Consider the following 12,582-nt stretch of genomic DNA (forward strand, 5'->3'; position numbering starts at 1 on the left):
CTTCTGACTTCTGGATTTTAGGGGGGGAAAGTGTCTGCTTGCCACGGTAGTCACAGCAAAGCATGTTCCTCTGTGACAAGTGGCAGTGGCCACGGGCAAAAGATGTTGATAAGAGATCAACCACTGGTTGCTCTGGTGTGGCACTGCCAAAGTTTCTGGAAAAGGAATGACCATGTGTGAGAGCCACCGGGCAGAGAGATAAGGCAAGGAGATGAAATGTGGGAGGTGTTCCAGCATGGTTGGAATGAGATAATCCTTAAGGTCCCTTCCAACTCAAACCTTTCTATGATTCTATAAAAGGACAAAAGGAAAAAGTATAAAATGTTGAAAGCTATTTAGCTGCATTTAGGGTTTATGCTGGTGAGGAATGAGCCGTTGTATTTTAGGGAAGTATTTACAAAGTCAAATATGCATGCAAATACAATCAAAGCAGTAGGTTAGAGATACAGACACAGCATTATGGAGCAGGGGAGCTTGAGGAGCCCTGCTTGAAGAGCAGGGCTCACACTGAGAGACTGATATGGTCAGAGCAAGATTTTGACAGGATTAACTACAATCAATTTTACAGTGGCTTAAATAGGAAATTATCAATTAGAAATAAGGACATAATTAAAGAATGTGCAGGAAAGGAAATGCCAAATAATAGTATCCTTCTATATTTCAGCTTGAGTCTTCTCTGAAACTCATCACAGTCCAAGGTTTTCAAATTCATTTTCTTTAGTAGTTTGCAGCTAGGATACCTGTGCTTTGCTTGACTAAAGTCTTAGCTATGATGCACCTTCAAACAGGGGCAGCACACCTACTAGGAAGGCAGGATTTCATCCTCATATGCCCCAACTAGCTGAGGCTGGAGCCTGGACAGTGAAAGAGAGAGGACAGCAAAAGAGAGAGGACCATATTTTCAGTGTTTCCATCTCACATTAGGAGTGACTAAAACATCTTACATGATGTTGATTTCTTTTGAATGTTTCTTACAGACATATTTCCATAACTTCTAGTCCAAAAGAAGTCTTTTCATATTGCCCTCATTTAAAAAATAAATGCTTTCTGAAAATGTTCACATTTGTTCTTGAAAATTGCAATGAATCAATTAATGACAGATTACATGGTTTAATTTGTGATTTGAAAGTGGGAGAAAATGTCAATTGTTATTGCAGAGAGAAATGTACCATTGTGAATGATGAGGGAAAATACTTGAGATTGGATCCAGTCTAGTCTCCAAAAGTAGAAATGTTTTACTGTTCTTTTCTGTTGTTTCTTTCGTATATCTGGAAGTCACAGCCTAGCAACAGAGGGTGAATTGTGTCAAAGACAGGAACATAACCCAATCTTTCTTTTCATACGATGAAGAAATTTTCACAAGGGTCTTCTACAAACATTATTGGGATATCAGTATAGGCAAACCAGCAAATTTCCAGTTCTCCTTTATCCTAACTTGAGAAATATGAATAAGCATGAAGTAGTCATGTTGAAGTAGATCTTCACAGAAATAGATTGCAATTTTAATATCTACTGAGGACAAAAGAATGAAGCTAGCAGTTCCCAGGTATGACTAAAGTAATAGTTTATAAAGAACAGTAATTTTAATATTACATACATGTATTACATATTATATATTAAATATATAAATATAATATATATATATTAATAGTAAATGAAATTCATTACATTAATAGAAACTTTAAATTTAATATGGTAAAATATTAATTAAAATTTATACAACTTTAAACCTGGAAGATGCACAAAAATATCAGTCTAAGAATGCAGTTTGAAAAATGGTCACACTTGATTTTTCCATGTTTGAAAAGTGGATAGCTTGCTTAACTGGAAATAAGACCATCTGAATATATGAAATGTGAGAAGAATTAAGTAACTTAAATTTTGTACTACTGCTTATTTTTTGTTCTTAGAAAATAAAGTTACAGTATGGTTTCCTGTGCTTTGGATAGTGTATACAAATATTCTTAATTCCTTAAGTTAAAGATCTTAACATGAAATAACACATACAGATATCTTATGCCACCTCAGCAGGATGAGGAAAAATAAGCTTTATAGTAGACAAAATCCTAGACAATATAACCCGTAACAGATTAAGAATGAGAGAAATACATATTATAACAGGGGATATTTCACTGGCCGTGTCCTGTCCAACAGGTCTTATATACAGAAAAGGATTTTAAACCAAAATCCTCCTTCCTTCAGTTGTGACAGACTGTCATAGCAGAGGTACATTAATTTATTTTTCAGATATTAAAGCATGACTTGTCCATCACAGCTAATTTGAATTCAGGGTATAATCTAGATTAGTCTCTTTTAAACCTTTTATAGTGTATAGCAGAATTATGTTTTGGTTTAAGTGTCTCAATGCTAATTAGTCATATTAACATCATATGAAATGTATTATAGAAGCTGACTGTTCAATATTGCCATTTAAGGATGTTGCATCATACTATTAATATCTTGTAATTGTAATTTTCAATTGAAAATCTCAACTGCCTTTAAAAATATCAGTTGAATTGCACAACTCTTCTCCTACATGGTAAGTATTTACTGATACATTTTAGAGGTTGTCAGACTGTGCATTATTGCATTTTTACCTTTGCGTTCTAATTACTGGTCACATAGCTTTCTGTGCTATGTGACCAGTAATTAGAATGCAAGGGAAAAATGCAATAATGATTTTATTATTATATAAAGAATCTACCTATTGCACTAATTCTATCTATTTATTTTGCCATTTTTTATAGGGTTTTGGTAGCCCATCAGGTGAACATTGGCTAGGGAATGAATTTATCTTTGCAATGACGAGTCAGAGGCAATATTCTCTAAGAATTGAATTAATGGACTGGGAAGGAAACCGGGCATATTCACAGTATGACAGATTTCACATAGGAAATGAAAAGCAGAATTACAGGTAAGTATCTCCTAAAATTCTTTTGACTCTGCTGAGTGATAAATGTTGTTCATTGTTTGCCTGGTAAAAGGATCATAATATAATTTTCATCTAAAGTGGAAAAGATGCTAAAAAAAAATTGAAATCTGATTTTTCAGAGTTGGAAGGTTAGACTAAACTGGCACATTTGAGAACAATTAATTACACTAACTGGAAGAACTGCTGAAAAAATGTATAACTTTTAAAACATTCTGAGAGTACCAGGTAACTTACTAACTAGAAAAAAAAAAAAAAAAAAAACGGATTCTTCATTACAACTTGAAAGATTTCTGCGTCAGAAATGTTGAGTGAAACAATGGAGATAGGAAAAAAAAAAATACCAAAAAATGCTGTTAGAATATCTGGTATTTCCAACCCAAAATTTAGTGCAAAAGAAAAATAAAAACAGAATGCTGGATTTTACTTAGAGGAGACAAAACACAGAACCAAATGTCTTGACTTAGTAACAGCATAACATTTATTATAGTTTGAAAATGTCGTGTGAAGTTAAAATTTCTTCTAATAATATGTTTTTTCTTAGAACATTTTTTAAGGAAAAAAGTAGGGTGAAAAAAGTAGGAAACAGAGTCTGATTATTAAAAGAAAAAAAAAAAACAACAACAAAACTTGGTGAAAAAATTGATATGGATGGCCTAAGTGGTTATTTTTTTCTATCACCACTTCCTGTGAACAAAAATATGACCTTGGAGAAGAAAAATGAAACACAAAAAGAAACCATCTTAAATTATTGCAGCACATTTAGTTATAATAAGACTTAAGAGAGAAACCTATACATTGTAAAACTAAACATTCAAGTCACAACGTGTGAAATTGGGTTGATACTCAGATTTTTAAATTCAAGTAACATTCTCAGAAATGCTTATTGCACACTCCTTGCACAGCCTCCGGAAATGGAAGTGAGAGCAATTGGCTCTTTCTGCTGACAAGAATCTACCCAGGTGGGACACAAAATAGAATCTCTGTCCTATTGAGTTTGTCATACAATATTACTGCATGGTGTGTAAGAGCATAGGCTATGCTTAGAAGCAGCTTGTATGAACTTTGCTCCTATGTAATGCAAAGGCTGTCCCGTGGCACACAAAGGACTGTTCTGTAATTGGAACTGCATAATACATGGCTCAGGGTTGTATGGACTGTATGGTACTCTAAGAAGAAAATATGAGAAGTGGTATGAGTTAGTTTGCTTCTGAGAGAGTACAAATGTAAATATTCTGGGTAGTGTGTGTCAAGCAGAAGCACTACTGGAGACAAACTGGAATTCTGAGCCTCAAATCTATTCAAATGAAGCATATGAGACAACAGGTTCAGTTAGAGATGCATCTAAAGCTATTTAAACAAAATTGCATCTGATCTAGTCATCTTGAATTTTGAATTCCATGGTGAGAAATGGGAACTTTAAGGATGTGATTTATCTGGCTCATTTTCGATGTTTTTGGGTTCTTTGGAATAAGACATATCCTGTCAACTCCCTGCTTACCCCCTGACTTAAAGAACATGGGTGCTCAGAGCTGATTGTGTACAGTGGTGTGCACTGTGAACCCTGAAGACATTCTCTTCAAACACCAAGAACCTCTGAAGAGCTTCTGCAATAATGAAGGTACACAGGCTGCTGGAAGCAATGATTAAGGTTTCAGGAAGGATTCAGTGGTTCTGCTGATTCAGGAAAGTGGAGGAGGAACCAATCATTCTCACACACTCTTAAGCAAAGAGTAAAAACAAGTATAGGACATCTCTCAAAACAAAGGCTATAAAGAAGTGTAAACGGTATAAAACTGGATTATGTGTGTCTTATACATTTGAAGAAGATGTTCAAAAATAAGAGGAAAAGAAGGGAGAAACACTTGTCAAGTAAGGAAAAGTGTCAAAGGACAGAATTACACATAGCTTTAAAAAATATGGTGAAAATCAGAGAAGTTGCCAGGACTGTAAATTAAAATGGTTGAATTCATTAAAAAAATAGCATATTTTTTTCTCACATTTATTCTGGACTAAACAGGGCTGATGGACTAAACATGGATGATTTAGGGATCAGAACGGTATAGAAAATTTAACTTATTTTTACACATATGTTAAGGGAGTATTTCTTCTATTCATGACTCATCTGGGTTTATTCATGGCAATGTATTTCTTTTCTTTTAAAATTCTGTGCTGCACTTGTGGTAATACAGTAGACCAACTTGGAAATGCCTAAGGGATGTCTGCCTATCATAAGTACATGTGAAGTGCCTAGAGTAGAAGAAAAGGCAAGAAGTTTTGGAGAGGAGCTGTGTTGTTTTCCCTCCAACAGCCTGGGAACTCTGCTGTGTACTGTGACCTGAGTCTGCCTCAGGTGCTAACAACAAACCAGGACCAGGACATGGGCTTAAGAAAGGATGTACTATGTATATTTATATGCCTATGTATATTTAATCACTTCTCCTTTTCCTGGAATAGTTTTAGCCTGATCTAAACAGTACATATCCAGGCAATTACTAAACACAACTGGGGGACCCCAGGGGACAGTGACTTTCTCAGTATACACTGTGAGCAAGTCCATGTTAGGTTTTTCGGTAAGCCAAACCATACAGACAAGGATATTGTGAGCCAGTTAATTTCAAGGTCAAATAGCAAGCCTTAGCCCAATAGGTAACCTTTCTTCATACGTCCTTTCTCATCTGTGCCTTAAGGGCCAAAAGGCCCTTAAAGGACTTGGGCATAGAATTTGTTTCTCCATCATGGCTGTTGAGACAGACTCTTGTAGATTTCTTAAATAGATTAGATTTAACATGTTGATGGATATCAGCATAGCCCTGGAAAATCATCCTGAATAACTGTAGGTCTCCAATATGTCTATAAGAACAGGGAGGTATTCAAGAAAGGAAAATAAACCCTCCTTCATTAGAAGAAAGGGACATCTTTTGGTAGTATAAACCATATTTTCTGAATGTGGAAACAATTGTGAAAACTGATCCACAAGATTTCTTCTTCCTCAACAAGAAAAACCAAAAGGGGTGTATTTCAAAAGTGCAGAAATTAAATCAGAATGTGTGTGCAAGCCTCAAAAGAAATATAAGATTAGGAAACAAGGCTGAATTCTGCTACCCCTGTTCAAGTCACATATACACAAAATTCAGTAGGAATTTATCTTGAGAACAGTGACTGCAGTTCTGGTTCCTGTTCTGCTTCATAATCCAATTAAAGGCCAGAATGTACTTGGCTCAAGCTGTCTGCATGGCCTCCTTAAGGTAGTAATGAAGATCCTCAGTCCAGGGAACAGGGAATCAATTCCATTCTGGAATAAACAGAGAGGGAAACATGAAGATGTCAAAAGTCTCTGTCCATCTCTGTTGGCCCTTGCAGTTTCAGATGAAATCATTGATACTTTTTACTCATACATATCTGAATATTTGAAGAAAACAAGCAAGAAACAGGCTGACAGTTCTGGAAATATGGATTTGGAAGACACATGCAAATCTAAATTAATTTTTATGCTTGACAAATGTACTAGGCCTATACCCAGACAGATATATGTCTAACAGACATTTTGCAAAACAAAGTTATATTGGGCTCTTCCAGAAATTATTACAAAAATGTATCTATGACATAACAGCACTTTATTTTGTTTGCCAGCATCACTATCTTTGATAAAAGCAACTCCAGAAGGGAAGCCAAATAAAAGCCTGATTATTGAGCCCTCAACAGCTGGCCACTCTTCAGAGGATACTGTTTTCCCTTTATCAGAGGAGCTGCCATTATGAATTTAAATAATCCCTCTGAAGTTGTAAAGCACAGTTCACAACCTTCTGCATGCAGTGCCTTTCTTTCACAGTTGTCAGTAGTCAGGCGTTTGCCATGTTTGCTTTCAATACCTCAAACACAGAACAGCATACCTTTTCAAAACTTCACTGACTGATAATTTGGAATTATTCTTCCAAACAAATTAGATGCTCTTTTATTTTGGAAGCTATTAGGATTTTCTGCTGGTGACCCACATTAAATATTGCTTCTTCAACGCTGTTTGCAAAAGTAAGTAATTGTAGACCAGCTGCACTCTATATTAATTTCAAATAATACAGGCTAACGAAGTAATAACCAGTAAAGAGACAAATTTCCAATCTGGTCTGGGCAGTAGATCAAGGAAATCTGAAACAGAGGAAAGTTATTGAAAAGAAAGGAAAAGCTCAAAAAGTTGAACATTTTTTGTGCATGCTATAGCAGTACCTATACATTTGGAAGACACAAAAAAATATTATAAAGGTTCTAGTTCTAGCATCTGAATAGAGTAAGTTAGAAAATGATTGGGAAAGAAAAAAAAAAACTGCTAAAAGATGTCTAAGAAAATATGAATAATCATTTTCATGCTGTTTTTCCAAAATCCAATCCCAATGTTTTGCAAAGTTCGATTCATTCTGGATTACTCCCAATTGGTGATTTCAGAGGGTTCTGTTTTTTCTCCAGGCTGTTTGTATTCTCTTTACTACTTTTTATTAGCCTAAAGAATCTATGATTAAAAAAAGTAATGCTGAACACATGTATATTAAAAATATACTTGTTTCTTTTTCAAAATGAGACAGCTCCAAAAGGGTTTCTGGGATTGCAGAATAAAATCTATTTATCCCAGATGATGACTGCAAAGAAGAAAGTTGAGATAAGAATGTGTACACTGAAACAGCAAATGCATGATGATAAATAACTGAAACGGGAAAACCGATGTTGCACCTCACATGAAAGCTTCAATAGCCTGGAAGTATCAAAGTGATTGATTTCCTTTAGAACATCCTTAGGCTTCTTATTTACACAAAAAGATTTACAGGGCAGTCTGTAAACAAGGTGAAAACTCTATCTGAACATCTCTGCAAGTCTTGTCCTGTGTCAGGTAAAATCTCCATAGAGTAAGATGAGTCCAATCTTACAAGCTCCCATTTAGTACAGTGTTTCTTAATTTAAGTCAAAAGATGTATTCATGGAACTATAAAAAATTAAGTTAGAAGAGATTCTCAGAATCCACATGGCTTCTCCTCTTTTCCTATGTAGAACCTAAATTGTGCACTCTTGATACTCTGTCAATGTTGTTAGCTGCTTTTAGGAGCTATATGCTGACCTGTGTCCTCAGACGCTCCAAAATTAACCAGGGAAAGTAAGAATGTGCTGGAATTTTGGGCACCACACTTTATAATCCTACACATTAGTCAATGAAAGAAGATTTGCTGATGTTGGGTTTTGAACAGCATGTTTGATGTTGGGTTTTGTAGCACCGCAAACAGGACGCGCTAACAGGACCGGCTTGGCAGTTAGTGCAGGCAGTTTGCACGGGGCAGTTCGAGTGGGACAGGGAGGAGAACCTAGACCTCACCATGGTGGGCACCCATTGCAGCAGTCGGTCCAAGGTGGCAACCTAAACAGAGGAGATGCTGCCCCTCTGGGCTCACGTGGGGACCCAGGTGGATCCCCTGAGGGGGGAGGTGGCAGTCCAGACAGATGACTGCGGGGAACTCCGGAATCTGGAGGCCCATCTGGGCCATGAGGGAAGAGAGCACTGTCACAGGTGCAGGTGTGCCCTGCTTCAGGGACTCCTCGAGCAGGTGGCTGGGCTGCAGTGAGAAATTGGCAGCCTGAGGGAGTCTCTGAGGGTGACAGATAGGAGGGGTCTCCCTGCCCCTGCTGTTGCTTGGCAGCCCTCTCCTATGTCCCGACTAGGGGTAGAGGCTGCCCCCATTGAACACATGCAGAACAGAGGGCTAGACTGTCCGCAAGAGACAAGGGGCTGGACCCTTGTCTCAACTCAGAGCAGAAAGAGACATCTGCCCCCGACAAAAAAAAAAAAAAAAAAAAAAAAAAAGAGCGGATAGTCCTGTTGATTGGGGACTCCTTACTGAGGGGCACTGAGGCTCCTATCTGCCACCCACATAACCTATCCAGAGAAGTGTGTTGTCTTCCTGGGGCACATGTCAGAGATGTTAGGAAGGCTCTGCCATGACTCGTTAAACCAGAGGACTACTATCCTCTCATAGTCATTCAGGTTGAATACTGGGAAGCTGCTATTAGAAAAATGAAGAATATTAAAAAGGACTTTGCATCCCTGGGGAGGTTGTTGAGGGGACTGGGGTGCAGGTAGTGTTCTCCTCTGTCCTCCTGCTGGGTGACTGGGATGCAGATAGAAGGAGCAGAACAGGACAGGTAAATGACTGGCTGAGGGAGGTGGTGTCTGGACCATTTGGATGTTTTGATCTTGGGCCGTTCTTTGAGCAGCCGGGTATGTGGGCTATGGACAGACACCAACTGAGCAAGTGGGGCGCAAGTGTGTTGGGGAGCAAGCTCTCTGGGCTGATTACCAGGGCTTTAAACTAGGTTTGATGGGGGAAGGGAGGGGAGCTAAAGGTGACAGAGAAGGGCTGTGGGAAGTCATCACTACTGTCACTGTTGAAGACAGGGAAGAACTTGTGAGCTCTCCCATAGGATTGTCTGAGGGCTCCTCAGAGAAGGTAGCGTTCCCAATCCCCTGTCCAGTATCTTCTTCTTGTATTCCCCCAAGGGTAATACAAGCTGCACCTGCTGCTTCCCTAAAGTGCCTGTACACCAATGCACAGAGCATGGGAAATAAACAGGATGAGCTCGAGATCTGTGTTCAGTCACGGGGTCACGATCTCGTTGTGATCACTGAGATGTGGTAGGACAGCTCACATGACTGGAATGCAGTCATGGAGGGCTATGTCCTCTTTAGGAAAGACAGGCTGGGGAAGTGAGGGGGTGGGGTTGCCTTTTATGTGAGGGAGCAATTAGAGTGTACCCAGCTCCAGCTGGGGGAGGGTGAAGGACAAGTGGAGAGCTTGTGGGTAAGAATTAAGGGGTGGGCTGGTATGGGAGACATGGTGGTAGGGGCCTACTATAGGTCTCCAGATCAGGCGGAGGAAGTCGATGAGGCCTTCTACGAGCAGCTACTAGTAGCCTCACAATCATGAGCACTGGTCCTCGTGGGGGACTTCAATTACCCAGACACCTGCTGGGTAAGCAACTCGGCCAGGCACGAGCAGTCCAAATGGTTCCTACAATGCGTTGAGGACAATTTTCTGATGCAGGTGGTGGAGGAGCCGACAAGGCAGGGGGTTGTCCTGGACCTCGTTTTTACCAACAGGGATGGCCTTGTTAGGGATGTGAAGGCTGGGGGCATCTTGGGCTGCAGTGACCATGAGATGGTGGAGTTCCAGATGGAACTAGGCAAAGGAAGTAAGGCTAAAAGCAGGATTGCTACCCTGGACTTTGGAAGACCCAACTTTGACCTCTTCTGGGACCTGCTTGGGAGTATCTCATGGGATAGGTTGCTAGAAGGCAAGGGTGCTTGTGAGAGCTGGGCTACATTTAAGCAGCACTTCCTCCATGCTCAGGATTGGTGCATCCCAAAGAACAGGAAATCAGGGAAGGGGGGCAGGAAACCCGTGTGGATGATCAAGGAGCTCATCAATAAGATCAAAAGGAAGAGGAAGGTCTATGAAATGTGGAAAAAGGGCCTGTCCTCTTGGGAAGAGTATAGATGTGTTGTCAGGGCCTGCAGGGACATGACGAGAAAGGCTAAAGCCCACCTAGAGATGAGGTTTGCAAAAGAGATAAAGGATAAGAGTTTTTTCTAGTATATAAACAGCAAGAGGAAGACTAGGGATAATGTGGGTCCCTTGCTGAATGGGGGGGGGTGTCCTGGTCACAGGAGATGCTGAGAAGACAGAGATACTGAATGCTTTGTTTGCTTCAGCCTTTGCTTCAAGGACACTCCCCCCGGGCTCCTCGCCCCTGGCAATAGGACAAAGAGTCTGGGAAATGGAGGGCTTCCCCTGGTGGACGTGGGAGTGGTTCGGGAGTGTCTGAGTGGGCTCAATGCACACAAATCCATGGGTCCCGATGGGATGCATCCATGTGTGCTAAGGGAGCTGGCAGATGTGATTGCCGCACTGCTCTCTGTCATCTTTGAAAGGTCCTGGAGAACAGGTGAGGTGCCTGAAGACTGGAGGATAGAAAATGTCACTCCGGTCTTCAAGAAGGGCAGGAAGGAGGATCCGGGAAACTACAGGCCAGTCAGTCTCACCTCTGTCCCTGGAAAGGTATTGGAGCAGCTTGTTCTGGATGCCATCTCCAAGCAATTGGACGAGAAGAAGGTTATGAGGAGTAGTCAGCACGGATTCACCAAGGGGAAGTCATGCTCGACCAACCTCGTTGCCTTCTATGATGGCATCACCAGCTGGGTAGATGGGGGGAGAGCGGTGGATTTAATCTACCTTGACTTTAGCAAGGCTTTTGATGCTGTCTCCCATGATATCCTACTAGCAAAGCTGAGAAAGTGTGGGATAGATGAGTGGACGGCAAGGTGGGTTGAGAACTGGCTGACTGGCCAAGCTCAGATGGTGGTGATCGGCTGGAGGCCTCTGACTAGCAGTGTTCCCCAGGGGTCGGTGCTGGTTCCGGTCTTGTTCAATATCTTCATCGATGACCTTGATGAGGGAATAGTGTCTGCCCTCAGGAAGTATGCCGATGACACAAAGCTGGGAGGAGTGGCTGACATTCCAGAAGGCTGTGCTGCCATTCAGCGAGGCCTGGACCGGCTGGAGAGGTGGACAGGAAGAAACCAAATGAGATTTAATAAGAGCAAGTGTAGAATCTGGCACCTGGGAAGGAACAACCTGAAATATCAGTACAGGCTGGGGGACGACCTGCTGGAGAGGAGCTCTGAGGAGAAGGACCTGGGGGTCCTGATGGACAACAGGTTGACCATGAGCCAGCAGTGTGCCCTTGTGGCCAAGAGGGCTAATGGGATCCTGGCGTGCATTAAAAGGAGCGTGGCCAGCAGGTCAAGGGAGGTGATCCTCCCCCTCTACTCTGCCCTGGTCAGGCCTCACCTGGAGTACTGTGTCCAGTTCTGGGCTCCCCAGTACAAGAAAGACAGGGATCTCCTGAAAAGAGTCCAGCAGAGGGCCACAAAGATGATACGGGGCCTGGAGCATCTTCCTTATGAGGAAAGGCTGAGAAACCTGGGTCTGTTCAGCCTGGAGAAGACTGAGAGGGGATCTCCTCAGTGTATATAAATATCTGAGGGGTGGGGGACAGAAGGATGTAGCCAACCTCTTCTCAGTGGTTTGTGGGGATAGGACAAGGGGCAATGGCTGCAAGTTAAAGCACAGGAAGTTCTGCACTGACATGCAAAAGAACTTCTTCACGGTGAGGGTGACGGAGCACTGGAACAGGCTGCCTACGGAGGTTGTGGAGTCTCCTTCTCTGGAGATATTCAAGGCCTGTCTGGACGCCTACCTGGGCAGCCTGCTCTGAGGAACGTGCTTTGGCAGGGGGGTTGGACCCAATGATCTTTTGAGGTCCCTTCCAACCCCTACAGTTCTGTGATTCTGTGATTCTGAAAATCAGGCTGCACACACATCTGGTTTTGCTACTCATGTTGCAGGAGCAGCATGGGGGAGCAAGGCATGGTATGAAGACTGGGAGAAATAAAACATTAAATTGGCCAGACTGTTTGTACCTCAGAATCCTTAAAGAGATTAAATATACCCTTCCAATATACCCTATCACAATGTATTCTAGTATTTAGTCATTCTGTTATTTAAAAAAGATTCCATCACTGCAAAGACTGATTACATCTGGTCTTATTCGTGGAG

The 12,582-nt window shown here is 41.2% G+C and overlaps 1 protein-coding gene across 2 annotated transcripts in view; it reads left to right on the forward strand.

The window, feature by feature from the left end:
• ANGPT1 (angiopoietin 1) overlaps positions 1-12,582 on the forward strand; it is a 182,076-nt gene that overhangs the window by 132,032 nt on the left and 37,462 nt on the right. For both annotated transcript variants that reach the window (XM_005025877.6, XM_005025878.6), the window contains one exon: positions 2,748-2,914. In XM_005025877.6, coding sequence (XP_005025934.1) covers positions 2,748-2,914 — 167 coding nt within the window. The remainder of the gene's footprint in view (positions 1-2,747; positions 2,915-12,582) is intronic.

Source organism: Anas platyrhynchos, chromosome 2 (assembly GCF_047663525.1).
Source record: "Anas platyrhynchos isolate ZD024472 breed Pekin duck chromosome 2, IASCAAS_PekinDuck_T2T, whole genome shotgun sequence".
In the NCBI taxonomy this organism is placed as follows: Eukaryota; Metazoa; Chordata; class Aves; order Anseriformes; family Anatidae; genus Anas; species Anas platyrhynchos.